The sequence below is a fragment of the Bombus pyrosoma genome, linkage group LG10 (genome assembly GCF_014825855.1).
Source record: "Bombus pyrosoma isolate SC7728 linkage group LG10, ASM1482585v1, whole genome shotgun sequence".
NCBI lineage: Eukaryota > Metazoa > Arthropoda > Insecta > Hymenoptera > Apidae > Bombus > Bombus pyrosoma.
In genome coordinates this window covers 9470208-9498148 of record NC_057779.1, presented here as the reverse complement: position 1 = coordinate 9498148, position 27941 = coordinate 9470208, and the positions used below count along the sequence as shown (strand labels likewise).

Genomic DNA, 27941 nt, shown 5'->3' with positions numbered 1-27941 from the left:
TTCTGCGAGCTTTATGGGAACGCTGACTAATTGGGCAGTTATTTCCACGTGTGGAAACACCTCCCTCCGGGAAAAGTGGAACAACGGTAGAGGTGCTTCGCGTGGAATCTGCCAAACGTTGTTTTGAGCGAGATGAACGCATTTGTTCCAGTCGCATCGTTGGTTTTGCTAGAAAATTTCATTTCCATCGGGGCAGATTCGTTTCAATCGAATACTTAGCAGATTGCGTAGCATTCGCGGAATTTTATTACACAGGTTTCAGAGAATATGCACTGTCAGACGATTTGTCATTGAATAAGAATAATTTTCGGCTATATAAGAAAACGCCTAGCACATTGTATTCTGTAGTTTTGATTAAGTTGGAACGTTTGACACGCGCTTGAGCGATGATTTCTAGAGAGTGGGGTAAAAAGTTTATCTTTATTATCAGGTAACTTTTTATCAAGGAGTTATGTAATTAATGTAATTATTAGCATAGATGTGATTAAAATTGTTTCGTAAATAATCGCCATATATACCGTGGACACCTATCGGGATTTCGTCCAACAACTTTTCGCTTCTTCCGCACAATACTTTTAGCTTGACTCGGTCGGTAAACGCCACTTTTCTACAGTATCAGGTAATGATGACTTTAAATAAATTATGCATACATGTATGTATTCGCATTAATTAGCATAACTAGTCAACTGTATAAACCTTATTCGCAAAAATTATTTATTGCGTAATCATTACATGAATATATTAAAGATACCATTAATATACGTATATTTCATGTACATACACAAATGTATATAAATAATATATACACGTTTTTTCAGTTAATTTAATCGCAATATATATACATTGTCTTACGTTTGTTTAATTTTTTTTTTATTACGGAATCATCAAAATTGGAATATATAATTTCGATATACGAATCGAAGTCTTTTTTATTACTAAGAAAGAAATATGGTCTAGAACATTTGAGGACTTTCTATAATTAATCATGGTATAATGCGTATAAATGAAGATTAGATACCTAACATACATACATACATATCTCTGCACATTTGTACGCTTTCAAACTTTCCAGAAACGCACAAACATTTACAAGTTGATCGCATGCATGAACATAATCACGGCGAACAAATTTTCCCGTTTCAAATATTGGCGCGGTTCAGTGGCGCCAGTAGTGTGCCACGTGCTCCAGCAGGTGGCGCCTGCATGAGCATGCGGACGCGAGAGAATCGTTGGTAGGCCGAATTCGGTGAGTACGTTTTCTCAGCTTTCCCGTGTCACGGTGTCGAGCGAGCGCGTCTGTCGTTGACGCTCGCCGAGTCCGTCGGTTTTTATCTAATCAGTGGAAGAAAATTCAGTTTCGCGAGAGTGTGAGTACCGGTGGTCGCGAGTGTTCAGTCGTGGCGTGCGTGGCGTGCACGAGATCGAAAGAGTCGCCCGAAGAACGAAGAGAAAGAAGAAGACGACGATTCGACGAGTCAGTCGACGGTGTGAGACGAGCCACGGGAACAGACAAAGAAAGAGAAACAGCGGTCTGAGGGGAAGGTACGAGACACGAACGATAGAGGGAGAAAGATAGAGTACACGAAACGAAATGGTGGAAGTGGGAAGAAGGTAGAAGTGTGTCGGCCACACTACTTCGAGGAAGGAGCAGGGAAATCTTGCTTTTCCTCGTCATACGGTTGGATCGAAGGGGCAGAGGGTGGGTGGGTGGCGAAAAGAGAGAAACAGAGAGGAGTCAGCTCGAAAAAGGAAAAGGTAATCCAGCCACGAAGGGTGTACGAGAGCCGTGTGTCTCTCGGGGAGGAAAGAGTATTGTGTCGACAAACGAGAGTGCGAGAAAGAGACAGTGCAGTGTGCCGTGTGTAAACATACATCCTATTGCCGTGAGTGCGTGCGCGAGTGGCAATCAACGAGACGGCTTAACCATCGTCGTCGTCGTCGTCGTCGTCGTCTTCGTTGTCTTCGTCGTCTTCGTCGTTGAACGTCGTCGTAATCGTCTAGATCGTGCAGAAATACGTGGTCGACGCGTCTCCTCGTAACAACAAGAAAAGGGGAGACGTTTAAACTCGTTGAGGCAAACGTGTGAGAAATCGGGCAACAAACGGCCCCTAGGTACCGTGCGTGTATCAATCGTCGCGGCATTTGACACGCGTATGAAACTTCATCACAAATGACAGTCAATCGGATGAGAAGGGAAGTCGAGTGCTGGCTGGATTCGTCTGTCTAGCGGGCAAAGCGGTACGTGTAATCTTATTCAACGGTACATTTAGTGGACTCTTCTGTAAAAATGGCTCCTGACGCTTCTTCCTTCCGTATATACATCGTACACTCCCACTTTTCTGTTTTTCAACCGTGTTGAAACGTTGCGTGGAATTCGCCAGAAATTCTTATTACTTTATGACCAAAAGCATCTTCCAAATTGGATCTATTTTATCTTTGAACTCTATCGATTAAATTTTTGATATTATAAAGCAAAGTTTAATCGTAATTAGGAAGGTAATTCCTAAGTTGGAGAATATTCTCCACATTACGCGACGTTACATTCGGTATGCCAAAATTTCGATGCCGTGCAGCCAACAGGACTCGGGTATAAAGTCGATACGTGATTCGTTTATAAACATTCACGACCTATCCTGAACGATTTAGCGCGCAGCCTGCATGCGATAAACGTAATTAACAGGAGATAGTATGGTTGCCGCTCGAACACCCGTTATGTTTTTTAAAATACAGCTTTTTACATTACTCGTAAATGACATTCCGCCATATTTAGTTCTCGTGGGTACATAACCTGATACGACCTTGAAACGCTACTTATCGGTTGAATAAAAAACGTCCAGTAAGTTGCGAATATTTTGTGCAAAATGCGTGTCACGTGTTTTATCCTATCTACCAAATACGAATTACCAATCATCGAACGCGTTACACAGTCGAACATACACATACTTACATTCGTATACTCTCGATGACATAGATTATGAAGGTTTCGTTGTTTTCACTGTAACAGTATCTCTAGAAAAAGAAGAAAAGAAAAAGGAAAAGAAAAAAAGCTGATGTATCTCGAACACCTGCTTAGAATATTTGTGAAAGTATTTGCTGTATACTTGTGGGTAGAAAACTAGCGCAACGTTATCGTACAGAAACGCGGCAGAGCCACGTATATCCTATTTTCTAAATTCCGATTTAACAATGCAACGCGAACAATACGATGATCGATCGAAATTTCTTGATCGAATCTGAACTATAGCTGGCTTGAGAAAAAGTGACACAAAAAGGAAAATAAGAGAAACGGGTGGTCCTCGATATTATCGGCAGGTTAACGAACCGGGAGCTCTGTGAAATGTTAATGTCTTATTACGTCACGTTCGTTTACCGTGGTCAGAGAAAGGGGTCAAAGAGACGAAAGGAAAGGGAGGAGGAAAAGAGTGTGAGACGACTAAAAATGGCGTGGCACGGTATACCATCGTCTCACGGATACAGATTACAGAGTCTCTACCGTAGTGCCACGTTAACCGGCCGGGATTTTGCTTTGTTAACCGACCATCGTTATCCCGTCTAATTCTCAAAACTAATACCATGGAATGCGTTTCTAGTATTACATATAACTAACGATAACTAGGGCATGTCTAAGGTTAGTTGCAAAGAAATACAACGAAATATCTATACAATGAAATGAATGGCATATAACATTTATTGGAAATTTAAATGTATAAGGATGTACGCAACGTTCGTACATACACAAAACATGTCTATCTAGATCCTGTTTCTTTAGTTAGATTCGAGTCGCTCAGAAGCAACGCTGATCAACTCTACAGATCGGAATTCATAAAAGAATTATAGACAATTATAAACATTAGTTTTTAAAATTTTCCTTGGAATTTCCAATTGTTCAATGCGTAGGTGGGTAATGTGAAATTAGTAACTTGATCAAAAGTGGAGTGGACCAAATTTGTCTTGCGAGATTTTGATTTATAAAAATGTGAATTTGCATAATCATCCACCGTCTAGATTTAACTAAAATAAAGGAATATCCGTGTCTCACTCGTGTTCGATAAAGAAATACACCTCGCTCGATAACTGACCAGATAAAGTCCGCCAATTCGTGGTCAGTCAACAGAGCACCATTATTCCGCGATGGTTTATCTTTTTTTACGTTCGCTACCCATCTCGCTCTTTGCGACGTATAGCGTGGAATGCATGCACTTGGTCGCATCGCAGCCGTGAAATTGTCTCCTTCTATAGCACTATATTCGCGACAAGAGAAACACTCTAGACGTTTCTAATTGTTCTCGGTTGGAGGACGGACGGCCAAACAATAGAAAAAGATATTGGTAACCGTTTTATAAGGCGAGAGATATTAGATGTTTCCGCTCGAGGCACACCCGGCATCTTCCGCGTGTCAAAGACTCGAGGAATCTTGGTAACGGGACGCGAGCACTACCTGTTACGCACCCGTGGTGGTGCGTTTACATCGCATATTACCATAGGTTATCGCCTCTTAAATCGTGAATTTTCGCGTAAGGACTCGTACGCGCACGACGATCGCTGTTCTTCTCCCACTTTTTGCCTCGCGATTGTGAAACATGGTTTTCACGAAAGATCGTTGCGCAATTCGCATTTTTGTCTCGCCTCTTTCCTTTCTTTCATTCTTTCTTTCTTTCTTTCACTTTTCTTTTCGTCGAAGCTATTCGACGTCGGAGAGCATGGTCACGTAGCGTTCGACGTACGACGATGGTGAAACAGTTCAAGGATCGCGAAAATCGTCAAGTCATGATAATGAAAAACATCGTCAGGAATAACTGTTCTTTGTTTACGTGAAATGCAAAATGTCTACGTAGCCAATTTATTTATATCTGGATAATAACGATCGTTATCGCTGATAACCTCCGATGTTAGAATGTACGTTATCTGAGATATGATGCAATCGACAATCCGTATGATAACGATGGAAATAAGGTAAAAGGAAATGGCGTTATTCGCATCTTTCACAAGTGTGTAAATTATATGCATAGTGTATATACGGCTCTTACGAGAAACCGAATCAGCGATTAATTCATTTCTATTGTATTAAAGCAGAAGTAGGCAGAGCTGTTGCTCGTTTTGCTTATTAACGGCACGTCATGCGAATCGTTGGCATTTCACTCGTCCCAGAGACATCGATAGAGATGAAATTCATGGGAGAATCTCGCGAACGATGACGATGACCTTAGGCTCGACGATGGTCCCTCGTTGTCCCTCGTTGTCCCTCGTTGTCCCTCGTACGTGCATCATCGTGTTGATCTCTCCTGGCAGTGTTAACGAGCTTCATCGACGAAACTCGTTTCCCCTTCGAGAAATTGCAGGCTAATGAAATTTTTTACCTGACTTTCCAACGAATCACCGTCACTCCGTTTACTTGATTTCTAACTAACCGAGAAACCGAGAAATTAGATTAATCCGATCTTCTCTTGTTTAAATTGGAACATTACGGCGAAACGTAGCATCGTTTTTAACCGAAATCGTGGTGATTCAGTAATCGTGGTATAATTGGAAAGAGAGAGAGAGAGAGACAGGTGACTTCTCACGAACAAAACGAATTATTTCAAATACAATTTTATTTTTTGATTTTAAATAAACGCCGAAGTAAATTATCGAACAGGCCTGCGTAAGGTAAACTCTAAACTCTGTGGATCATTCATTCGGTAAAGCGATCCACCTATCGAATATGTAATTTATGAAATTAATTTACTAAATTATATAACAACGTATCAAATAATCAATTCAACGAGAAAGTAAATTATCAACCATTTTGCATATGTAAATGTGGTTCGTATACGTAAAACTTCATAATTTACCTATTGAATATGTAATTTATCAAATTAAATTAACTAACAAATGTATCAAATTAAATAACGAAGTAAATTAGCGGACAATCTTATGTAGGACAATTATGGTTAATATAAAGTTGAATGATTGAGCTACGAAACATGCAACTGCGAGCTTTAAATTTACATATGAAAAAAACACGATGAGATAGTAGAATAACTGCAGTATTATTTTACAGATTTGTACAAGAGGGGGGGGGGGCGTAAATAGCGCGTCCTTGCGGTGAAATTGACTACGAATCCTAATCGAATTACTTTGGATAATCCTGCGTGTGATTCTGCTAGTATGACCGGATTAAGCATCTCCGTTGCCACGTTTCCGAATCCAATTTACTCGTGTTTATGATTATCTGTTTTCGGTGCGTGCCAGTATGTTGTAACAGTGGTTACCAACTAACTAAATCCACCGTCGAACTCATTTCCATTCAAAGAATCATAACGACCAGATCGCAATTCGGATCGTTATTCGCGAGCCAACATGGACTTTACTACGTTCTCGCTACCTACGATGTCTAGTTTCGAACGTAATTTTCACGCCAAGAAGTAGCGAAATGTTTCGTAGTTGTAGTTGTGTATGCTTGTCGAAGCATTCAGTAACTCGGAATATTTGAATAGAAAGCTAAAAGTAATAAATGAACCAGGAAATATAGAAATACACTTTTCAGATTTCATACGCTTTATCTGGCAAGTATCTTGTTATCGTGCAAGAGAATTTGTAAATACTAGTGTGTCTCGTAATTTGTAAAATTTCCGATAGTAATATCGATTCAATCGCACAAGAAGAGGTATTTTACACTTGGTGTGTAAAATATGGAATATGAAAGAACTGGATCTTGCGAAGTTAGAGTTGCTACAAACGGTAGAATCTGCCTCGTGTCGAATTGTATAGCTCGTGACAATGTTTTGCATTACGAGACAAAGGTCTTGTAATTATCTAGAAATTAATAAAACACGCGATTATTCTTTTCCATAATTTACTCGAACGTCGAATACTCGGTGGCTTTTTCTCCTCCGTGCTCGAATCATCGATACTCGGTTGTCCTCGAGATAAACTGGTCGCGTCGGTGATTCGCGGAAGAATGCAGCGACCCGTGGTACACGAGTTTACACTTCCTCCAATGTTATGCAACGTCGGTGCGTCGATAACATAGTTTCCAAGTTGGGAGGGCTGGTGTTGTTCCTCCATGGTGGATTCGACGGGGGGAGGGAGGGGACACGCCGTGAAAGTTTTATCTTCGTTTGATACGCGGCTCGTAATGCGCCGGTAGAACGGAACCAGGTCAACGGGCGAACGAGAGATACGCGTCGTGCGCAGGTGGATGATACTGGGGCGAACGTAAGGTTGTTATTGGGAAAATGTCAAGACCAATCAGTCGTGGCTAGATATTTGGACGAATCGACGTATTGTACGTTTTTCACGCCTACTTTGGCGAAACGTTTCATGCCTGGCTGCACACAGCATCCGTGTGTATACCCACGTGTATATAATACCGGTGTGTTACTCTGTCGTTGGTTGGTTCGTCGTTTGCCGTGTAACAAAGGTGGCACGAGTTGCTGAATATCGGCCGTTCGATAGATACAGGTAACCACTGATGAACGCGATAAAATTAATTAGGTACACGGTAATAGCGAGTTCCATAAGATACCCTCGAGTATTTCAAAGAGGAGAGGAGCGGAGATAGGCTTTTAAAGGGAGCACACGCTCCGACTGATCTTGTTTCGCTATTAGTGCACATTGCAGATATGATGTAATGACTCGTACAAGTTCTTCAAGTGTGAGACCTTTTTCACACTCTAATTGATATACCCTGTGTTCAATTATGTCTACGTTATTGTTATCCGTAATTGTTAAATCTAGAGAAAAAGGGATGACCTAATTTTATGGAGGAAATACGCTTAGTACACTTGAATCTTTGGAATTTATACGCGGTTTGTTAATTACTTAGTAATTACGTATCGATAAGCCAGGATAGTAGGTCAATTGCAACTATTTCCATTTTAATACGTAGATAACGTGGTCTAGTTTCCTCGTTGATGTTGAACTTTTTACGTTCTTTAATTCTTCGATCGATAAAAGAAGAAAAAAAAAAGTATCGCGATTGATTTATTTCTACGGCAATCGGAAAGATCGGTTGATTTGAAACGTAAAAATACCGAGGAAGGAGGTTTTATTTCCTCTCTTATATCCGGCCATCGATAATGACGCACATCGCAGTACTAAACGGTGCATCGAATCAATTAGGAGGCAGAGTCGATAGCAATCGTAAAACTACTTTCCGCATACCGTGCATTTTAATCGGGGCGAAACGTCTGCCTGGCCTGTTGTGTCGAGCAGGGTGGTGGAAATACACGTCGTGACAACCCGACCAAAAATAATGGTCGACTAACTCTGTAACCTAGACTGGCCTCGAGAGTGGAGATCTAACTCAACACTCCATACTTCGCTTTTCTTAGAAACGGCACTTTTGTCTGTCTCTGCCTCTGCCTCTCGGAATGCCTGATCGGACAATACGAAGAAGTTTTCTGGCACACGTATGCATGCACCACTATCCGATCGTTCCAAAGAAAAATCGAAGGGATTGCGGCTACAAGGAGTCGAGCTTCACTTTCTGCAAATTTTACCAAGTCGAAAAGAAACCATTTTAAACGGCGAATCTTCCTTGGATCTCTTGCTATAAATTCGTATGATAGTGGTAGCAATTCATCTAGTATCAGTGGTAATAAATGTTTTCATTGAACATTACATTTTTTTTTATTTAATTTGTAGTTTGCAGTTTGTCCAGCTGGACATTTGATAAATTTTTCCAACTCAATTGCTAAATAACACGTGGATGGCTACCCCCAGCGGGACACCATCTTCCAGTTTGACTATTTTATTTCTTTAGTGAGGTCAATGGGGTGTTTTCTTTTTAGTCTTCTTGCTATGAGAGTTTTGCTCTGTTCGGTAGCCAGCTGATTGGACGTATTGCCCTTCTTTCCTTGTATATTTCTGCGTTCCTGCCGATTTCTTCTTTGACCGTTGGTATTCTTAAGTCTGGGTATATCCTCGTTTCTGACACATCATGGGCCGTTCACTATTGTTCTCGGTATCTTCGATTGTAGCGACTTTGGTCTATGCGGCCCATTGCTGCTGCTCCCCATAGCGCTGTTCTGTACGTTCAAATTGGTTTTATTATCGTTTTGTAGATCTTTCGTTCATTTTCTATGCTGAGTTTAGAGTTTCGACTAACATTAAATTTGTATCTTTTTCTTTCACTCTAGGTAAATACAATTGAAACGTTGGAAAGAACAAATAAATTTGTTATTAACACGATTAATGGAAAATGTGAATTATATCCTTGGAAATAATAGGCAATCCTCAAATTCGATTTCTGTATTGTAACGTCGTCGGAATCACCTAGTGCCAAGTTATCTGGTTTCAGTCCATTGCAAAATCACATGCCACTTTATGTGATTTTATAATGGATTATAACGTATGTGATATCATAATAACTTTACGATTTCTCGTCGTAGTTCGTTCCTTTGTCGCACCAAGCGAAAGGTTACGATTTTCTCTACAAGTTGTACAAAACGGAGTTGTCTCTTCATTATCACAATCCCTTTAATTCCTCCTTGATTCGTCGTACATCATTGGTCGATAATATAAGCTCCGCGTGTCGAATCACCGCCCTCTCCTATTTCACAATATTATTAATCGCCAATTACGTAAACTCACCATCGTGTATCACGTCTGGTACGTTTCTCGACCAACGGACAATTCTCTTTTACGTCATTTATTCAGCGAACGAGTAAACAAGCCTGTTAAATCTCGAATCGATGAAACGAATCGCTATGTTCGCGAGGAAGAATAAATTTACTTGTTACGCGTTATACCACTGGCTTATGTAAGGTGGTGAACGCGTTAAGGATTATGGAAACGTATCGTCGCGTTACGAAAGGCACGAGGAGTTCGTAATTGCTGTCGAATATTTTTGAGATCGGAAGAGACGACGCGGAGTGTCTTTGATCGTTGCTGCTACTCGCGTAAATTCTCAACGTTGCGCGTTTAATTTTAAACCGGCGTACGAGAACGTGGGTGCCTACCCTGTACGCGTGTCTTTGTTCGTTCCTTTCATACTTCCGTGCACTTCAAAGAAAATGTATTTTTGCATCTATTTCGTTCATGAATCGACTCTATACAGTTGTTGTATACTGTGAAAGAGAGTCGTAGAACGAAGCTCCTCCTACAGATATGTATCGTCTCCTGTTTGACGTCGCGTATGCGAACGTAGTCCTGACGCAAATGTGTTTCGTAGCGTGATGACACGAAAAGAAACCGGAACTGGCTTGACGCGAGACTGACGGTCGAACGAATAATCGTGACTATCTGTACGCGATATCTTCCTTCTGACGCTCTCCATCTTTTTCCGTTGCATGTTCCATTGCCAGTAACAGAGAATATTTATTATTATCGAGATATCGGGTCAGCTATCTCGGAGATGTGTTTGCAAGCAATTTATTTTATTAAGCGTATCTTTTTCATTCCATTCGTCCGTTCATTGCATATCCGCCTTTTCTACAGACTCGATCTTTACACCTCCAACTCTGTATCTTTAGCTTCCTGTGATCGTAATTTTGTTAGCTCACGAAAGAGAAAGGTTGCGACTGATTATAGATTTTTTTATTTTAGCTTATAATCGATATGCCGGTGATTTTGACGCAAAACATTAAAGAGAAGATAGTACTATAAATTACATCTCATTTAAAAAGTTGAATTATCACTTTGTGATAATTTCTTTATGATAATTTTAAAATTGAAATTTTTTAAATATAGGCTAAAACTTCATTGCCATCTGTTTGATTTTATACACATAACATTTCTTTCGTTTTCTTAATCTCGTACACATTATCGTCCCTACGGTAATGAACAGACGAACGTTATATCTGTATGTATTTCGAGCTTTAGTTTGAAATCTTTGGATCAAAAATGGAAATTATGCAAAATATCCGACAATATTTTACACGTGAAACTATATCGCAGTGAATAGCTAGTGCCGCTTTGTTGTTATTAATTTGCAATTTGTGATCATTAGCTCTCATAATCAATTAACTAATATTTGGAAAAGTGTATCGTGGAAATACACCGAATAAGTAATCAGCCGTTCTGCGCATAATTTTCAAAGGCTTGAAATAATTAACACGTTTCGTGTAAAATTCCATGCATAGTAAACTATCTGATATTACATTATAATGCAGTGGATAATAATTTTAAATAGACACAAAGAGATTTTAATTTAGTAAATTATATAATGAAACGACTTTTTATATTGACTTTTACAGATTATCTACGTATCACGTTTCATGTAAATTAGAATTCCATCAGAGAATTATGCACGTACGGAAGTCAGTATGCCTGAAACCTTAGGATTAAGGCCATCGAACAGTAAGATACAAAAAATCAAATAATGGTGACTCTGCTTATAATAATAGTGATCTGACTGTAACAATAGTAAGTCAAAATAACTGTATCAAGAGTTCTAATCTTAAACAGTTTAGATGTACACGGGACGATAGCGTGATTCGTTAGAAGCAGACGATTATTAATATTATTCTCCTTATTTTTATTAGGGAAGATAGAATTTTTTGATGAATTTATATTTCTGGCGCCGTTTGATCGAAAGAGGGGGATGATGACTCATACGTCGTCCAAGTATGACTTTTAACGTTTGCTTTATAAATGATTCTAGGTTTACATATTACCACTGCGTTGATATTTTTAATGTTACCTATTTTATTTATTCTGTACAGACAGAGTGCACCCTCTATGCATTGCACTGTGCATTATTCGCCGCTGATACTCATCGAGCTATTTTCCGTAGCAGCTGTGCATTATAGTAGTTTCGGGCTTAAGTGTTGCAACAGAATCATTATATAAATCTAGATTATTGTAATACTTAGTTATTTAACTCGCGCACTCTCGATATCTGATCAGCGTTGCGCACGCTCAAAAATATATAGTTTCGCGTAATAAAAAAGAAAAAAAAAAAAAAGAAAAAGAAAACATCGTAGCCGTAAATAAAGGTCGCAAATATATGTCGGGCTAGCGTTACGATTAGGGTTGGGGTTAAGGGCGTGAAACGAGTCTTCGTTGTGACTAGACATTGTCGTTATGCAATAGAGAAGATATTGACTAGAGCAAATATGATTGTTACAGACATCGACAAGTAACCGGGGTAATTAGATACTCGAGACGCTAATGACAATGATCCTAGGTTCGATAACGAATTCGCGGTCAACGGGATAGCAGATGTATGCTCTCACAAAATCTAAGTCCGACTCTTGGTTAACAGATCGTGAAGACGTTATTCGTTTCGTTAGTAAAGTCGCAAGCAGGAATGAATTTTCGTCGCGATGGTGCCACCGAGGAAAATTATGACGGGATGTGCCCAAGGGCATGAGATCATCGGATTCGTGGAGCTATACCTTCGTTCAGAGGATGAGGGAAATTGACGTTGCTGTTAATTGGTCAATTTCCACGTCGATGGTTAGAAAAGAATGCTAGCCGCCCTTGAGGAAAAGTTGCTAATGGGGAGCGTCGTTCGAGAGAAAGTAGGTTTCCCCTATTTTCCCGTAGTTGGGACAAAGACTGTTTTTCTGTTTGAAGGACTTTTAATTAACTAAATCTTAAGATTTACAACGGGTCCTCAGGCTAGCTGAACATGCACTACGGAAACGCATCGACATCTAGCGACCATCTTACCCGGAGAACAGGGTCTTTGTTAAACAAACGTTCATCCCTTGACCGCGGCTACGTTGGCGACTGGTTGTCGCCTCGAGCCCAAGCTCATTGTCACGAATCCCAAATAAGTACAATCGGGTTGAACGACAATTGTTTAATTACGGCTATGGTAGAATCTAGATTACAATATTACGGGATTTTCCCAAAGTTCCAAAGGAAGGCTCCGGTGTTCCTTCATCTTCGACATATATATCATAAAAATTTCATCCAAGGTCGTTCCGTCGATATTTCATCGTCGATCCCCTATCTATTTCACACGTGCAGAAAGATAACATAGCGATACATCCTTTAGTTATCCGTGATACTATTTCATTCACTCGTGCATGAAACTTTGCATTCCCGATTTTTACGACAACGCGATGCCTGATTTATTAACGATTCAATTTCTTCGTAAACGTGGCCATTACGATTCGAGATCGGGACCGGTGCATTCAGATCGGCCCATAAATTATTCAAGACTTTTTTCGTCGACCGGCAACGACTGGTTTTCTCGACGTGCGTATATAGAGTAACGAACGATAAGAAAGCAATTTCGCGTGCAGTTGAAACAATCGGGATCGCAAATTGCAATCGGAACGTGACCACTTTCGATGCAAGCCTTCGTCGATCTTGCGGAAATCTCTTTTTTCTTTTTTTTTTCGCCGATCGATCTGTTCCTCGTCGGTCGAGGTTCGCTTAATTATTGCATCTTCCAACCACTTCTAAAAATAATTCACCGACCCTCTTTTCCCGACCCGCCAATCCCGTTGCAGCGGAAAACGGTCAACGAGAGAGTGGATCGATCGATTTTGCAACGAGCAAAGGCAAATACCGTTTTCGGTGTTCCGGAAGGGACGCCGGAAACGAGACCCGTTTACCCTTACGTACGCGAACCGGAGCAGCGCCACTCCCATAGAGAAGAAGCAGCGCAAAAGTGAGAGTAACTATACACACGATTACCTTGAGCCTGATCCTCCGCGTTCAGTAGGCGTTGAAATTTATTTTCCATATAAGGCGGACAATCGAATCGTTGTGTTGCCTACGGATGCGATGTTCGCGCGTACGAAACACGTGCACGTTGTTATTGCAGTCACGGTGCTCGAATTGTTTCGCCGGACAACGCGAGCGACCGCCTTCCGCGATTTGCCAGAGTGGACACGCATCGCCTTGTAAACGGTGGGAACGTTTATTGCGTTTGTCTATGGAATTGTTCGAAATGGCGAAATAAATTTATTATGTTTGCATAAACGCATATATGTAGCGTGCTTGAGAAGTTGAAGAACAGCTACGGAGGAAAGATGGAGTTCTAAATGTTACGTTGCCTATGGCAAAAATGATTACTCGTAGATTTCCAGAGTCCTTTAATTGGTACAGCTTGATTTTTAATAAAAATTGTTCAACGATTATTTGTACAGATTCATGTTTTTACTAATGCGACTAAACGTAGATGTGAATGTATTACTTGGGACATTTTATATATCTGTGGACACATATTTCTGCAATCTTTACGTTTCCTATAAATGCACAAACATTCGCAGTTTAGTTATTAAGGATCGTCTTTTCGCGATTAGAAGAGTTTAGCTCGTTCTAGTCTTGGCCTAGTTTAGTTTTTGAGCCTTTGAATGTCTTTTTCGTAACTGCGAGAGAATTCTTCTCTCGAAGGTCTCAAGCATACTGATTTCTTATTAATGAAAAGTTACGTAACCTTCAGTTCGCGTTTTTCACCGTTCTATTTCGAGTCATGCACCTTTAACATTAAAGAAAGAAATGGAACTTAAAAATAGTTATGAAACGCATAGTATGTCTATATAGCAAAAAGGTCGCCACTTTTCAAAGATATAGCATTATAATTCTTTGTTATCTAATATCGTAGAATCAAAACGCTTAGATTTAATATAGCTGAAACACCAACAACAATAACAGATCTTCACCTGTTTCGCTATCGTACAAAAATTTGAACAATTATTGTCCTCGCCACTATCTGATTAGGCTACATGCTTTGGTGTTCGATTATTACGATAAATGTGTGATATTTATAGGAAATAACGTATTAATAGCGTGGTAGTACGTTTGGTAACGGTATGATTTATTTCAATATCGTTCGCGCCAACACAAAATCAAGTATGATGCTCCGTCAATTTATATGCACGCAGTCATCATTCGTCACTAACTCGTCTCGTCTCGTCGCAACGGTTCTCTTTCACACCGACCGCGCTCCTTGACAACGCTGAAAACACCACCCCCAACGCGGACGACATTCTCCGACCACAACTGGCAGCGCTAAAAGCTGGCTGGCAACACTAAAAAAGAAAACTCGCTAACGGCCACCTTTTATACCCTGGCTCCCGGCAGCTACCTGGCACGCCCATGTCCCATGGTCAAGTCCGACCTTCTTAATTACTCAAGGTTTTGCCCCGATACTAGATATTTGTCAGAACATGAAAAGTAGAAACTGATTTTTATCCATTTCACGGTCCAAATGTGAATTTAGACGATAACGAGAACTGAAAGATGGTCATATTTCTTATTACCGTCCCCCCTGTACCACCATACTCGGATTATACATTTACGTTAAATGCTCTTCTACGATAAAAATTCCAATAAACTGGAAAACTCGAATTTCGTACGAAATCAATTTGAAAATATTTCCCTTATTCGCTACTAAACCACGGATAAGTACGCGCGCGCGTTTATAGAAAATTCGACGTTAGAAAAATACACAACGTGCAAAAATATATAAAATATCCAAAGTAACAGTACCCGCCATAATATCCACTAGAAAAAGCAATTTTCTACTTAGGTTTCATATTTGTTAATTATTTTGGTAAAAACACGAATTCATATAAATATTTGCACCTTACTCGTCGTTGCACACGGTGGATCTGCACGCGAACCACCATCGACCAATCTATCCATCGGTATCGCACCTCGGTAAACATTCCCAAACGGAACAAGTTTCACCGTGGTGCGATCAGATCGACCATTCACAGTTGTTCCTCGTTTCAGCGACACGAGATGCATCGGAGAGTGGGGTACAGCAACTACGACGGCAAGATCGCCGGCCTGTACGATCTGGAGGAGACGCTTGGCCGCGGTCATTTCGCCGTCGTGAAGCTCGCCAGGCATGTTTTCACCGGCGAGAAGGTCGCAGTGAAGGTCATCGACAAGAGCAAACTCGACGAGGTCTCGAGAGCGCACCTCTTCCAGGAGGTGAGGACACAGACGATACGATGGCGTTCTTTTTTCTCTCCACCCCGGCTCACTCTCGTCGCGTGTCTCGTCGACGGAAGCGACCGCGCATATCCTTCGTCCCTTTGTTCCTGTTCCCCCTATGCGTCGTGTAAATGGGAATGTGTCGAGCACAAAGCGGGTCGCGAAGGAAATGGAAACGCGTACTAATCTCTCGCTTCTTTTCGTTGGTTCGCTCAATGGCCGTGCGCCGCGTATCGTGCTCCATAGCACGGGAATTTTTACCGCAGACTCTCTACTCTTTCAGGCCTTTGCTTCTTTCGTTCGACGATATTTCAGGGGATCCTTAGATTTTTTGAATAGATTCTTGGTAGAAGGGATAGTGGTAACTTGGAGTTAATTGGTAACTCTGGGTAGTGGAGTCTTTGATTAACGCTAAAGGGAGTTTCGGCGAAAGTGGGCACAAGTTTGAAAGACTGGGTGAGGTTTTACTCAAAGGAACAGACGTCGAAGCATACAGAAAGCGGAAGGCTTACGGTGGAACTTCATTTATCTGAGTTTTGTTTCTTTGGAATTTCAGTTTGTCGCTAATTAAACGAAGTATCGAATCGATGAACTTCTATTACAGCCTCGTCCGTAAGTTTTCAATTTTCAAGCGACCCAACGTCGATACGTTCTTCGCTCGACGAACGATCAACCAGTAGTTCATCTTAACGACATAGATATCTAGGTGGAAGGAATATAGCGGTGGGAAACGCGTTACGCGAATTCTTAGAGTTTTCTCCATGGCCACAACGTTTAAAAATAGAATTCGATGTAAATCGCGGGTAAATCGATCGAAGGAAGTTGTAAATGAAATATCGCGTTAACGCAACGTCGATCGTCCTTAATGATCCATCGACGAAACACGGAATAAAGTTTCTTAGGATAAAGATCTAAGAATCTCGATTTCGAAACTTTGAACCATCGCCAAGGTCCATCCTCTTGAAACCACTCGCAATTCTTATCATAGAGGATCTCTGTGATTCTTCACCTTTCTCGTTAAAGCGAACTAGCGAGATCTCGCAAACAGCTTCCTACGATCTCATCGTTTCGCGACACCGGTGTTAAATATTAACGACCGATTGCGCAAGATCCGCTCAACGGCCAGCATCGCGTAGGTAATATCTACGATCCGCTTCGAACTTGTAGATCTCGTTAAGGTCAACGAGATAATGGCGCAAGGGGGAAGGAGAAAGGGTCATTGACCAGCGTGGTTCGAGGGCAAACGTCGAACCACGCTGTTGCACCATGTCGACCATCCTCTTTGTTTCTCCGTCTGCAGGTGAGATGCATGAAGTTGGTGCAACATCCTAACGTGGTCAGGCTTTACGAGGTGATCGACACTCAGACGAAGCTCTATTTGATCCTGGAGCTCGGCGATGGCGGCGACCTCTACGATTACATCATGCGACACGATAGCGGGCTCAGCGAGGAGGTATGTATACGATGGCTCGAGCGTATTGCACGTAATGATCTTGTTCTACCAGGGAAGAGCAAGAGTCATTTTACACGCGTTGTTGACATCACGCAGCAGTTCTTGAGCTGTTTCTTTGCCACATTTTCTTTTGCCCACTTTGATGCTTTTAGATGGACGTAAATGAATAGAATTAATTGGAGAAAGATTAACGAATTGAGCAGTAAAAATTCTTTTCACCGTATCTCGATTACGTAATTCCGCAGATTTTTCCGTTTTCCGCTTTTCGAGGCATTCGATGAAAGATGCGCACATGTTTTTAATGTGTTCTTTTAGATTGCAACGTTACGCTCAGACATATTTCTCGAATTATGAACCTAACCCCAATCCTTGAATCACGATACAAACATCGTAAAAACCTTGAGGCGATTTTAATGCCTCGTTATTCTTCGCTCATTGTCAGACAACAGCTCGCTACATTCACTCGAGACCAATCCTACATCTGTTAATACTCAACTAACTACTAACTGTATCTTCGACTCTATTAATAACAATTCTATTATCGATTAAAGTCTAATTATTATGCACCACTTATGAATCACAAACAAATGTGTGTGTTAGTCATCGTATTTTGAAATCGGAACACTCCTTACTCATTGCCGGAAACGGGGAAAAGTGTATCAAGAATTCTTGCGCAACCTAACGACTCGTTGCACATTGATTCGGTTCATTCGTTCAGTTCTATGGAACAGAGAATATCATCCTCTATTTGTTGCCTTTCGACGTGATTGGTAGAGTCCCAAGGCCGTAACATAATTCTCAAGGCCCGCTGATAGATTTTTAATCGATCACAGGTGGCTAGGACGTACTTCCGGCAGATAGTCAGAGCCATATCGTATTGCCATCGATTGCACGTGGTACACAGGGACCTGAAACCCGAGAACGTGGTGTTCTTCGAGAAACTCGGCACCGTGAAGCTTACCGATTTCGGATTTAGCAACAGATTCTGTCCTGGTCAGAAGCTGGAGACTTCCTGCGGGTCCCTCGCATATTCGGCACCGGAAATTCTACTTGGTGATAGTTATGACGCTCCTGCCGTTGGTGAGTACCATAAAATCAATTCGTCGTACTTTTATCGATCTTTCGAACGACCTAATATAATTATAGTACAAGGAAGTGTTAAACATCGACGTTGACGGGCTAATTCAAAGACACCGAGATTTTGTTTGTGTATCAATTTTATATCGTTTCGTTGCAATGCCGTGTTGCAATCGATATCAAGATGAATTCGATAAAGTATATCGTGGCCATTATATGGTACTGCTATATACTCCACCTGTATTTAGATTCTTCTTCGTATTTATTTACTCATACATCGCTGACATTTCGTCTTGTATTCACCATAGAAATTGGGATTTTCAGATGTTTGGTCACTAGGCGTAATTTTGTACATGCTAGTATGCGGTCAAGCGCCTTTCCAAGAGGCGAACGACAGCGAGACCTTGACGATGATCATGGATTGCAAGTACTCGATACCACCGCACGTATCCGAGGGCTGCAAGCGTCTGATAGCCAGGATGCTCGTTAGGGAGCCAGAAGGCAGAGCGACGCTGAAGGAAATAGCAGCTGATCCATGGCTGGCCATTGGACCCGACTCGGAGCCGGTGGAGGCGTTGCCTCTGGTCTCCAGGCAACAGGTGTCCGATGATCATCACAATCATATAGTTACCAAAATGGTTAACGGAAATATTGCCACCAAAGAAGAAATTTTGGAGTAAGTATATTTATCAAATATTTAAGATATTAAAAAAGGGTATTGGGAGTATTCTACTCTTTTATAAGTCTGCTGCATATCCGTGCCGAAATCTATGGTACTATGTGGTTCTAATATTGAAATTTATGCTACGTTATATTTTACTGTTACGTTATAGTATTTTTCACGAATGGAAATTCGAATAGGATGAATCGCTTAATAAATATTCAATGTGTACTAAAGTCGTCGTTAATTAATTTAATTGTAGAGCCCTCGACAAGAATGAGTACAATCACATAACGGCGACGTATTTCCTGCTGGCAGAAAGGAAGTTACGGACTTATCGTCAGGAACAGGTACAGAAGTCTCGACCGGAAATCCTCGAAGTCTCGGCTAGGTATACTATATTATACGCTATATCGATACAACTTACTGAAAGAGACAGTCAAACGTATATCAATCACCTATACACCTAAGGATTGGTTATTTTCAGCCGGCAAGATGACGCGGCCACTAATATGCGTATCGACCAAAATTCATTGAGCACAGTCAACCAATCGTTGCTGAGCGTGCCACGGACGCCGGGTGACGTGCCTCAAGTACGTATTCAACAATTAATTCTTCTTCTAACAAACTGACATTCGTACTTAACGAACTAACGTAACGTAATAATTAAATGGCGAGTTTTGTGGATTTGTGCAAAATTTAAAGGTACAAACAAACATCGATAGTATATATGTAGTATATTTGGAAAAATATATAAAATAGCTAAAGTAAAATTTCTGAAATAAATATCGTAACATTTTGTGGATAAAATACGTGCATCGTTTCTTAGGTTCCGTTTCTATAATTGTATTCATAAAAATACAAATTCGCATGAAAATCCGGAGCATGGTAATAACACCAGATATTTATTTGTCGATTTATTACGCAAACTTTCCAAAGGATGAAGAGAAATGTGTTTTCGTTGCAGAATATTCGAACGCGGAAATGCAGCATCGTCCAAGAGGAGGAAGACGAGGACGACGTGTCTTCGTGTTCAGGTCGCGATGAACGCGGTAGCAATTCCACGTTGAACTCGTTCAACCGTCGTGGATCTCGATCAGAGGGTAAACTGTCGCACATCCTGCAGGAGAGGTTGTCCCAGCTTCCGGAGAAGCCGAGCCACAAACCAATGTCGTCGCAGCGAAATTCGCAGAAGGATATCAACGTGGTTCCTGTGACTGCGGACGGAGATGAGCGACTGATGTCTAGTCCAAAGAGTGGGAATATCAACGATTCCTTGTCGTCTGTCCAACAAAAGACAATGGTCAGGCCTCAAGCGGGCAACCAGTTCGTGGACAAAGTACCTGCAGCAACAATGCTCGACTCCACTAGCCAGGAGAACCTGAAGAACCGTTTGGACGACGGATCATTGCCTGGCTGGTCGAGGAAAGGATCCTCGGAAAACAGGCCAAAGTCGGTGTCCGACTGTTTGAAGTCGATGGGACCTGTTCCAATGAATAAGTGGAGGATGGGTTCGCAACATCGATCCTCCGCCTCTTTGGATTCCTCGTCGACAATAGGTCCGTCGAAACCGTCCGAAACCAGCACGACGACTACCACGACCACTATTCTCACGGAGTCGTCCACGGTATCGATTCCTCTACGACCTTTGAGCGGTCTGAACGATAACCTATCGTTGACGCCTAAGTATAAGACCATGCCTTCGCCAAGCAGCACTGGTTCCACGTCTACGCCTTTGAACGAAATCTTGGAGGACGGAGATGCGTTACCAGTATCTGGTAGCGAGAGTAGCGGCTCCAAGTGTCGGGTGGTTAGGAGAACCGGGTACGAACAGAGGAAGAGCAAGTTCCACAAGACACGCACAACCTCCTGCTCGAGTTCAGACGCTAGTGACGATGACAGTGAGAGTAGAAAGAAGAGGGCGCATAAATTGAGCACATCTTCGAGCAAGTCCATGTCTTCGAGACGCGATAGTCATGACGATTCTAGTGATTCGCAAGATCCAGGAGGGAGTGGTGGAGGTAGAGGTGGTGGTGGAGGTGGTGGAGGTGGTGGAGGAGGTGTAGGTAACGGAGAACACACAACTGAAAAACCGCCGAGCGAAACAAGTCGAAAGGATAACGGAAACAGCACGAATACAACAACCACAACGACCACGACAACGGGGGGAAGGCATAGGTGTTCGGAGAACCAAGTTATATTCGGTAGGAGGCATCGTGCAGGTAGGAGAAGAGCCGGAGAAACCCGACTACGCGAGAGTCAATCTCTGAACCGTATCACAGAAGTGCAGGAAGCGGAAGGACCCTCGTCGTGTCACAGTCACTGTCACGTGTCCCGCAATTCTGCTGTTCTAGGAGTCCAAAGCATGTCCTCGTCTTCGTCTTCGGTATCTCAGAGCAGTACAGGCTCGCATGGAATTCCACAGACGTTATCTCAAGCGGCGGCAACTGTTCAAAAGGCCAAAGGTTTTGGAGCGAGGCTTTTGCAAAGTTGGTCCCTCAGCACCGGCAAGTCCTCGTTATCCCAATCGTCGAACAAACAGACCAACTGCAGTTCCAACGGCAGATGTAGCAAACAGGAGACGCCACGAGACGCGTGTCAAAGGATCGGGATGTGCGACGAAAGGGAATTGAATGGTTGCTCGGTTAATCAGATACCGTCCAACGACAAGGAAAATAGGAACGGGTCGATGAATAGGAACGACTGCAAAAACAGGAAGATCCGGTTGCTTAGTCGGTATTTCGCCGTGCATAAGAAACTCTGTGTTCCTTTACCAGGATTGTTCGGTAAAGGACGCCTCTATAAAGCGCGATCTTGCGGTAGCATTGCTCGTGATCGTGTCAGTCCACCGTCACCAAAGTCCATGTTATTCTGCGCTACAGCGGACGACAAGTGGCGAGATCGTAAACAGTGGTGCGACGCGAAGCACCAGCATCGCGGCAGCGACGGGGATATCAATCAGAATTTGGGCCTGTCGCATTTGGTCCAGGAGAGCGTCGTGGGAAAGGGCTGCAGCGCGTTACCTGCCGTTTGCCACATTCACCTGGGCGATGCGTCGAAGTGTTGCAGCCTCTGTTGATGAAGCCGCACGACGAGCAGGTCGATGTACAAACGACGACGGAAGAAGACAGCATGGGTCGTGTAACTTTAACGCGGAGTCGTCGAAATCCTGGTCCATGCGACTATGAACCATGCTTCGTCGCTGTTTCGTCGTTGTTTCGTCGCTGTTTCGTCGCTATTTCGTCGCTGTTTCGTCGCTATTCCATGGCGACTAACGATCGCTGCTGGTGATCAGGAAGCGGTGAGGACGCGCGAAGAGGCGCTACGAGACGTAAGGAGACGGGATTATCACGAAGTGCAATCAATCTCATGGCGGCCGTTTCGCATGTAGAGATGGAAAGCGAGGTGGAAGACGAAGAGGAGAGGAAAATGATGAAAGAGAAGGTACGCGAGACAACGCAGTGCGACACGATTAAACGGAAGACGAAGAGGAGAATCTCCTATGCGCAACGCGTTGTGGTGATCGTTGTTAACAGCCGCGACCTCTCGGTAGATTACGCAGCACGCGTCACAACGGTCAATGTATTCAATCGATCACGTCACGTCCCCTCCATCAGACCGATGCTGCATCAGCAGAAAACCTGATCCTGTAACCTTTCGAACGCGATGCGTAGTCGAGAAAAAGACCAAAATAATATTAAGGGTCGTGTCGAAAGGGAGAGAGCGTTATCGATCGATCTTTCGCTCTGCGGGAAGTGTATCTAGTCCGTATGAACAAACCTATATTAAATATTACAGAGTTTATTACTATTATTAATATCATTATTAATATTATTATTCTTGATATTTTATTATTATGATTATTATTATTATTATTGACTCTAATTATTAATATTATTGTCATTCTCTTGATTATTGTAACGCAGACATTGACCGAATCATGCGAGAGTCGCAAGAAGAAGGATCCGATGTCCAAGAATGGATTGACATTTTTTGCTATCTCGGAGGATCTACCCCTTCGTTTCCCTTTGTGTCCATTTGTTCCCTTTTGTTGTCCCTTATTTATCTATCTATTCCTTTACCTTTTAAAATCGCTCCTCTTAAAATTCTGTTCCTCCCGCGAATCGCGACTATTGTATTTTCCGACGATTTTCCTACATATAAAGAATTAGCATGCGTTCTTGGATCTCGCACAGTGGATCTCTCAAGAGACAAACGGAATTCCTTCACGAGGAACAAAGCACACAAGCGAGACCGTATTTATATATGTAACACGCTAATCGATTAGGCTTACGCGTGTACCGTTTCGATCGAGGAACGTACTCTGTGGTGCTATACGCGAACATCTGACGTGACGAGGAAGAAACACCAAGAAAATGGAGAATATCGAACCTTTTTTGTAACTGTTTTTTCCGACGTTCTGGGGGATAAATACCATACGTTGAAATTGAAAGTAAAATGGTAAAGTGAAAATTCTAAAAAAAGAGGTGCACGTAGACGAATAGAAATTGCTCGGAAGAATAAAGTTCCGATACAAGGTGTTCGTGATCTAGACTCTTATTTATAGAATTTACGAGCGTGAGAAACAAAACGGCTTCAGTGAAAGAATAGTTGCTTCTGTAACTCCTAAGACAAGGAACAGCGGAGGTCTGCAAGGTCTATAAAGTCTGGAAGAATTGCGTCGCCCTTTCATCACAAGGGTACAAGAATCAGGAAGTTCTGCACATCAATCACTGTCAAATCTCTGAACAAGAGACCCAGGTTCAAAAAATCCGATATTCTCGTCCCTACGACGTTAAGGAATATCTGTTGTCGTAGAAAACCCGACGTTCAGATGCCAAAGCGACAATACGAAGTTTTGAAAAGCCTAACTGAATATCGAAATATTCGAAACTTATAAAATGGACCATCGAAAGAGAAACGGGATCCCCTAGGACAGAACTCTGTAATAGAACGATGTGCACGATGTTCTCTTCCCGTCGTACAATTCAAGAGACGATCCTCTTCGCCCTTTGAAGCAATTGGGAGCGAGTGTCAGCGCGCTTGCCGGCTGAGCGCGCGCTTCATTCTTCGCCGTATTCATCACCAATGTCATCGTCATCGTCGTTGCCGAATGCGCGCGTTCATTTCTTGGAGAACGCAGGACAAACATATGTATGTTGCTGTGCGAAACGAAATATTTGGTAGAATAGAAGCTGTAGAATGCGAACCTGCAATCTATTATCCATGACAAAATACACTTTTCTTCTGCATCGATCGATGATGTTTAAAAGTAGGTCAGAAGGAACACGGTCGACTTTGTGAAACTCCGCGTAGATCGAACGCGAGCCATTCGGCAGAACTCTCGCTGAACCTGAGCGATGTACGTGCACGCGCTTTTCACCCACTTTCTTATCTTATATATCTGTCGCGATGATTGGGGTGCTGTGCTAATCGAAGGTGTAAACTTCAAAACTTATTTATTTTCTTTTACTTTTCTTGAATTTTTCAAACTATTTTTAACAGTTTTTGTAGCATTAGAGAAAGATTAAGTGTCGAAAAATTAAACGTTCCTTTATCGTAGAAATTGTCAAAGAGAAAGGGTCGAATGTTTTTGAAATATACATTTCTAAGATTTATTACGTGAGCGGTATTTTTTTTGGAAAAAAATCATCTATATTTCTCTTACAGGACGATCGAAGCCTGAATGGATATTTTAAGCCAAGTAAATAACAGGTTTACATTAATAAAATTCAGATTTTAAGTCGCTTGAATTCAAGCAACTTGGCTGATCCGAACGAGGCTTTAAAGATTGATACCGCTGATATGTCAATCCTTACTTGATCGATGTTCTCATAAAAGGAATTAATAGGTAGTAACGCTGAATGAATAACTGTTCGCTGTAGTTGTGAGTCACTGTCTGTATCCTCGCCGTAGTATATATTGATTGGATCGCTTGTGACACTCTGAAAACATATCTATAACGTTACGTCTACGTTGTTTTGATACGTAGAGAATCCTAGGAATCAGCTTTGCTTTTCTGAAATTCGCCGCTGCATACGGCGCGTGTAACTATCGTTCCTTGCTACGGGACGAAACTATTTCTAGATATTCGTGAAGCTAGAATTGAAATTGAATATCACAACAGGGACCACACGTCATCGCAGTCCAGAATTCGTCGTTTTATCGTTAGAATATAGAAGAATTAGCGATAGAGACAATAGACAGTTGTACGTAATGTTCCTTTCTTCTTCAATTACTGTACGAAACTTCCATTTTTACAATTTTCAAAATTAATACTAGTGAAGTAAGAGTATCGATATCTGCTAGTATCGATAAGAATCCTGTAACGAAATAAACTATTTTTTTTTTTTTTCTTAAAAAATACTGCTTGCATTTGGAGTTCTCCAACGATAGCAATGACACTGCGAGTCAGGAAAATATCAATTTTTCGGTCTAATATCATTTTTATGTTGCCTCAAGGTATTGCATTATAGTACGATGTATTGTACCAATCTGACAAAGGCAATATTCAAGTTGTATATTTATGTAAATTTGCAATTCGATTCTTCAAATCCTAATGGCACCTCGTCAGTCGCGACGTTCTATGTTTCCTGAGTAGGCCAAGAGCGTTTGTATGTACCTAAACTAAATCCGCGCATAAACTGTATGTACCGAGCCAGATATTTTTTAGCGTAATACAATTTATTTATTATACATCCTGAGAAAAGAAGGAATGCAAGAGAGAGAGAGAGAGAGAGAGAGACGATCCTTTCCAATCGTCACTGCCGACGATCGTCGACCCGCTTTATTCCTCGTTGTAACACTTCTCTCATCCTCGCCTCGTATCGTCGCCTCGGGAACGAGATCGTTTGCTTCCTCCACAAAGACTGAGCAAATTGTACAATAAATTTCCATAATCGCTTGGATGCCTTGTGTCGTACGATGACGATGACTCGACGAGACCAAAAAGGAAGAAAAAGAAAACGAATCATAGTGGAATAATGTCTCGAGAAATCGCCGTTCTTCGGTCATGTTTCCGTTGAGAGCGCGACGTTATCAAACGTGCACCTTACCACGGCTGAAGTGTTGGTTTTAAAGAATAAATAAAGAAAAAAAAAAAGTAATAGTAATATTAAAGAATAATAATAATAACGATAATTTACACTCAACGAATTTGTTCATCGTTCGTTTCGAGTCCCAACGAATCGCGACCAAGGTGTAAACGGGCATTAAGATTATTTCCGTTCAATGGAAATTTAAGAAGAAAAGGAAAGGGAAAGGAAGAAAAAGAGAAGAAAGTGTGTGTGTGTTTGTGAGAGAGAGAGAGAGAGAGATAGAAGGAGAGAAAAAGAGAGAGCAGGGAAACCATGACGCGCGAATTTTGCTATTTAGCTAGAGCTACGCGGAACCAGAGTGACATGCTTCGTTGCCGGGCATTATGGGTCACGGTGGTGAATTCAAGCTTGACCAATTACACGTACACATTCACACACGTATACACTCTTTCCCTTTGGAACAATCGTAGAATGTACGCCGTGTGTCCGTTCAGTTCGATCACTTTTTACGCGTTATTAGCGGTATCTTTGCCAAACACGAGAAAATTTGAAAAAAGAGTAAAAAAAAAAAAAAGGAAAAAAAATATAATAATAAAATAAAATCGTTGAATGTATGCCTGCAGCTGCAAGTAACCTAGCGAAGCGTTGCGATTCTTGCATCGAGCTATCCGCTCGACGAAACTTCCTGCGCGACGCCATATTGTCCCAAGTGGATGCTCTATCTATGATAAATAAGAGGTATTTTTCGTGTTGTAAATGAATCCATTTAGCGATACATCACGATTAGAGTGCGTTGTAAGAAACGACGAGAAAGAAAGAGAGAGCGAGAGAGAGAGAGAGAGAAAGAGAGAGTGAGTGTGTAGAAGGAAGGAAAATAAAAATAAGAAAAAAACGATCGAGATAACGAGGATTCGATCGAAAGTGGTGTTCTAGGAAATATCGCTTCGGTGTAAACTTTAACGAGGCGTCGTTTTCGCGTTAATTCTCGTTCGCTAGTCCAGTCGAAGTTGTCCCTGGACAACGCTACGCATAGAGTACAATTGTTCCCGTGATGATTTTTGTATAAGTGAACAAAGTATGTCCCCCTTTTTTCCACCGATGCTGTACACATTCATCAAGCGCCCCTATCTCAGTTTTAAGTGAGAATGATAAACGAAGAAAAAAAAAAAAGGAAAAATAATTAAAAAGAATATATACGTATATGTATATATAAGAAAAAGGTATATATATATATACATATACAAGACAAGTGTCTGCTTAAATTTCGTAAATGTCGGCCCAACTTACTGCCAGTTGAGTGTAATAAACAGACAAAGAAACGAAAAAAAGAACAAAACAAAAAAAAAAAAAACAAAAAATAAAGATCCATTCGCGTGCTCCGGTGACGAGGACCATGTGTCGTCGCGATATACCGGAACCGTATAAATCATTCATGCAATAAACTGTGTGCCCGAAACAGAATAAACGAGAAAAGAAAAAAATGAACCACGAGGAGCAAGCCTGCTGACACTGTGTCTTAAGTTTCTCCCACGATGACTCCCTCTCCTTGAGATTCTTCTTCTCCTACTTTTCAAATCGCAGCAGGAGATGGTCGAAGTAAATTTAATAATAGTTACCATAGGTGGGAGCAAAGATCGAAGACCACCGGACCATCCTTCCCTAACTAGTTATCCTGTACGGTCGTTACTGTTCGTTGCTTTCTCTAGCCTTTGGAAGAAAGTGGAAGAGGTTTACCACGTTTACGTACGTTAAATGGATCGTATTTAAAATAATATATAGCGGAGAGAATGGCCTTGGGTGGTCGATATTTTTAGGCCGGAATAAAGCTCGTTCGAATTAGTTCAGTGATTTAAAGTCAGAAAAATTTCAATTTTATAAGAGC

At 41.6% G+C, this 27941-nt stretch overlaps 1 protein-coding gene across 1 annotated transcript; it reads left to right on the top strand.

Annotated features, from left to right (window-relative positions):
- Positions 1-1248: 1248 nt before the first annotated feature.
- Positions 1249-27544, top strand: LOC122571996 (SNF-related serine/threonine-protein kinase). Its single transcript, XM_043736429.1, has 8 exons — positions 1249-2238; positions 15625-15828; positions 17132-17284; positions 18118-18364; positions 18686-19037; positions 19285-19413; positions 19510-19615; positions 19990-27544. Exons 2-8 carry the CDS (start codon positions 15634-15636, stop codon positions 22099-22101), a joined length of 3294 nt encoding a protein of 1097 aa, XP_043592364.1. The 5' UTR covers positions 1249-2238; positions 15625-15633; the 3' UTR covers positions 22102-27544.
- The last annotated feature ends 397 nt before the right edge of the window (positions 27545-27941 follow it).

Excerpts from the sequence above, each read along its gene's own strand:
- LOC122571996 (XM_043736429.1), top strand. The coding sequence starts at position 15,634 with ATGCATCGGAGAGTGGGGTACAGCAACTACGACGGCAAGATCGCCGGC. Across the intron at positions 18,365-18,685 it reads TTATGACGCTCCTGCCGTTG|ATGTTTGGTCACTAGGCGTA; the intron begins GTGAGTACCATA and ends TGGGATTTTCAG. Across the intron at positions 19,414-19,509 it reads ATCCTCGAAGTCTCGGCTAG|CCGGCAAGATGACGCGGCCA; the intron begins GTATACTATATT and ends GGTTATTTTCAG.